Source organism: Octodon degus, unplaced genomic scaffold (genome assembly GCF_000260255.1).
Source record: "Octodon degus isolate 3935 unplaced genomic scaffold, OctDeg1.0 scaffold00098, whole genome shotgun sequence".
Taxonomy (NCBI): domain Eukaryota; kingdom Metazoa; phylum Chordata; class Mammalia; order Rodentia; family Octodontidae; genus Octodon; species Octodon degus.
Genome location: NW_004524674.1, coordinates 2,919,224 through 2,923,341, shown reverse-complemented (window position 1 = coordinate 2,923,341; position 4,118 = coordinate 2,919,224). Strand labels below are relative to the sequence as shown.

Genomic DNA, 4,118 nt, shown 5'->3' with positions numbered 1-4,118 from the left:
GCTTGCCAGGGAAGCGCTTATTCCACTGAGCCATCTCCCCGGTCCAAGGAGACATATATTTATTTGAGATAGCTTGTATGCTGCAAGAATTTCTCTGTGTCCTCTACAGGAGAACTATGAAATCCTAACCCTTGAGTCAATTTCAGACTGAAGCTCGGTTGGGTCTAAGACCCAGAAAACCGAATGGATTTAAGGGTGCCCTAGATGCTAGGGATTCTCTCACTCTGAAATTCTGTTGAGGGATGCTGGCATTTTTTACTGTAAATAGGTGGAGAAAATGGGAGGAGAAGGAGCTGTGGAGTGACAAAGGGCATTCTACATTGGACAGGAGTTTGGCAACATTCAAGTTTTTCCTTTTGGAAAGAACCCCTTCCTACATCATTGTGGTTTCTTGGCAGGAGGCAAGCTGAGCTTTCCTCTCAGGAAGCAGCAACTTCCCGGTCGCTAAAACACATGTGTAGAATCAAGATTTAACTGAGTGGGTGCCAGTTACTCTAAGCTTGATCCTAGAGGGTTGATACTCAGGAGAGGAGATGCTTAGAGATAATCTTGGCAGTAGCAGTGCTTTGCAGAGTCTAGGGCTCTCCATGGCAAGAAATTCCCACCTTGGCTGTGTCTATAGCAGATCTTGATTTCTCTGTATGTGTCTCTGTCTCTGTCTCTGTCTCTGTCCCAGTCTCTGTTTCTGTCCCTATGTCTGTCTGTCTGTCTGTTTCTCTCCTTTGTGCCTGCAGTAGTTTTCCATTGTCTTATTTTTTTATTGACTTGTTTTACACCTTTTGGTAAGTTTGTGATTTCTCAGGAGTTTCCCCAAGCATTAATTTTCTTCCAATATCAACCAAAACTGGTTTCTTTGACTACGTCAATGCTTAGTGCTCTAGGAGGAGACATAACACCACAAATAGGGCTTAAGGAGAGAAGAACAATGCCAAAATCAGCAGGAATCCTGTTTCCTTTCATGTGCTGCTGGGAAGTTAGCAAGTCATGCACTTTCCATGCAAGGCTATTAGGTGGCATGAATATCAATCTAAACTCCATTGAGTGGTGTTAGTTTTAATAGGGGAGGTAAAGCCTGTTGTGTAAGTGCTGTCACTTATTACATGCACTTTAGGAGGAAATTATAAAAACATTATAACTATAAAGAGTATACCTGCATACAGGCCTGGGGTGAAACCTTTCAGCTACAATCCCTGCAGAGAGTGTATGGGACAGAACCACCAAGCTAGTCCAGGAGCAGAACATATTGCCAGAGAGGCAAAACAGGTTCAACCCCAAGGGCAACAACAGGAAGGAACTGAATACAATAGCCAGACCCAAGCCAGGCACAGCTGGATAAATCCAAACTTTGTAGATCTGCACCTGAACTTCAGTAGGTGCTAAGGCTATAAATGCAACAAAGATCTACAACAAAGGTCAGAAGACAGTGCTACACAAAATGACAAGGAGAAGGAGCAAAATGCAATGTCAGAACCCAAGCCCACCTATCACAAGTGCAGAGGACACTAACACAGAACAAATTGGGAATCACACAGCTGAAAGCAATGAATCAACGGCTTCTGAAATAAAGAAACAGCTGCAGAAAGGTATAGAGGAACTCAGATTGGAAATGAAAAAAGAAATCCCTGAATAATAACATCTGCAGTAAAGAATCAAATGCAGAAACATATGGAGGAAACCCAATGCCCACCCAGAACAAGTGCAGAGGACACTAGCTCAGCTCAAATGCATGAATTAATAGTGTCGATAGTATATAAGAAACAGCAGAAAGTCATAGAGGAACTCAGAGCGGAATTCTTTTCTACCAGTGCAGCTCAAATGCACGAGTTAATAGCGTCAATAGTAAATAAGCAATAGCAGAAAGTTATAGAGAAACTCAGAGCTATCTGTCTGGCCTTGTCTTTAATATTTAAATGGCTCATTTAGCAATTTGCCTCTCCTGGTCTCACATATGGTGCACTATATACACTTCTGAGAGTTTTGACTGGAAGCTTCTGTTTCTTAAACTTTATCTGTGGGAAGTGTTTGGAGGTAACATGCTGGGATATGTAGTGACTACTCTCCTCTGTTAGGATACCCCAGTTTTGTGGCCTATACTCTGAATTGGAATCTGATAGTCTCTGCCTACTGTGTGCCATAGATGCATTCTCATTTTTGAAAAACCCAGCATACTAAAATTTATTCTTAGTTCTCTAAGCTTTACCTTATATGTAGTCCTGTAAAAAATCCCTCCAAATACTTGAACTAAGCTCATCACCTGAATCTAACTGGGTTTCTGAGTGACATTGCATATGTAATGTGTATTATTAAATGCTACTTATTCAAGTTATTGAGGGATCATATACCATTTAGGCAAATTTTTAGGTAAGCTCAGGAAAAAAAAAACAATTATAAAAACAAGAGACTGGTGTTTCACAAAAGATATGTGCACAGAGAAGAGTACAATGAGAAACACTCTCAGTTTCCACACCCGTGACTCTCTCTGCCTTTCTAAGGTAGCTATGACTTCTCTCCCCATCTATCCACATGCATCATCCTGTTCAAGCCCATTTTTATCAGCGTCCTCTTCCCTTCCCCTGTGTCTTACCTTGAAGGGCTATGAAGTGAGGGAGGTGCACAGCTGCCAGAGCTCCCTGCTCAGCCTTGATGTCAAAGAGAGGTCCTGCCACTATCCAGGTGTCCTGCAGGTCATTCATACTCAGGAATTGTTCCCAGGCACCGAATTCAATCTCAACAGTCACCTCCCTTCTCACCATAAAACTGAGACCCGTATAAGGCCAGTGGTAGTAGCCAGCCACAGGGAAGTGAACTCTGGGAGGAAAAGGAAGAGGCAGGCACTGAGTTATGCAAGCTTACTGAAGGGGTGATTATGTAATTGGAGAGCCAGAAGGATTTGGGTGTGAATACTGGGTCCTGTGCTCTCTAAATATGGATCCTGGAGGATATGAATTCACGTCCTGATTCTCAATGTATCATCAGATGTAAACAGGAGTCATATCAGCACCATGTCATAGGATTATGTGTGACAAGTGACATAATGTAAGGTGACAGCTTAATGTATTCTGGGAGCTGTGCACTATTCCTAGTTTGATGATAGTGAAGAGCAGAAAATGGAATAGGCAGCTCTCTTTTTGTAAAAGAAAGTTTTTACTGTTGTAGTAGTAGTGGTAACCCTTGCAGTTGAAAACAATACTTTTCAAGGATATTAATTTCTCAAGACTGCCCACATGTTAAATGGCAGAGTGGCCAGATGTCAGTATCTGTAGAGAGACACTGTAAGGGTTATTATCTCCCAGATGAGAGATGGACTGTGATAGTCTAGTGTGTGTTAATGCCTTATTTGAGAAATTGTCATTATGATTATGGAAATGAATCACTTGGAAGACTGAACCCTTGGAGACAAGTTCACCACATGCATGTTACTGTGTTAGGTTACCACTAGTGTCGATGAACTGATGGTGTCAGAGCTGCTATTAATAAAACAGAAACATATATTATGAGAGACCTAAATGAGCTTCAAGGCAGAAAACAATTATCCCATGTGGACCTTGTTTGTATGATGTGTAGAGTGAATCCTTAACTAGAACACATAGGTAATGGAACGAATCTGGACAGTGTATTTAGATGATAGGAAACACTATCAGCTTTGGTAGATGTCATAATGGAATGGTATTTATGGAAGAAAACCTTTTTATTTTTGAAAAGCATAATGCAATATTTAAGAATAAAATCACCTGATATCGTCAATTGAAAATACTGTAAAAAGGTTGTTTAAGAAAAGGAGAAAAGAGAAGAAAGAATAGTTGATATGATTTTAGTAATAGTGGGACTGAATCTGGCTTATGGGGACTTTCTAGACTTCACCTTTTGTAGAGTCAATCATTTTCATTCAAATACATCTTTTACTAAATAAAATGATAGGAGTTCAACAATGGTTGTTGTATTGCAGATTGTTGTCTCCCAATTATTTGTTCAGATTAGAGGATATAAGCTTGCACAAGTGGACAAAAATATTAAAAAGAAGAGAAATGAAAAAATTTTAAGAATTAACTGTTTAATTTTATTTGGTGAAATTCCATATCATTTCTAAAGACTTTTTCTTACTATTTTTATACTTTTAA

At 40.0% G+C, this 4,118-nt stretch overlaps 1 protein-coding gene across 1 annotated transcript in view; it reads right to left on the bottom strand.

The window, feature by feature from the left end:
- LOC105743096 (NACHT, LRR and PYD domains-containing protein 1-like) overlaps nucleotides 1-4,118 on the bottom strand; it is a 32,703-nt gene that overhangs the window by 8,646 nt on the left and 19,939 nt on the right. The window contains exon 7 of the mRNA XM_023723412.1: nucleotides 2,585-2,808. Coding sequence (XP_023579180.1) covers nucleotides 2,585-2,808 — 224 coding nt within the window. The remainder of the gene's footprint in view (nucleotides 1-2,584; nucleotides 2,809-4,118) is intronic.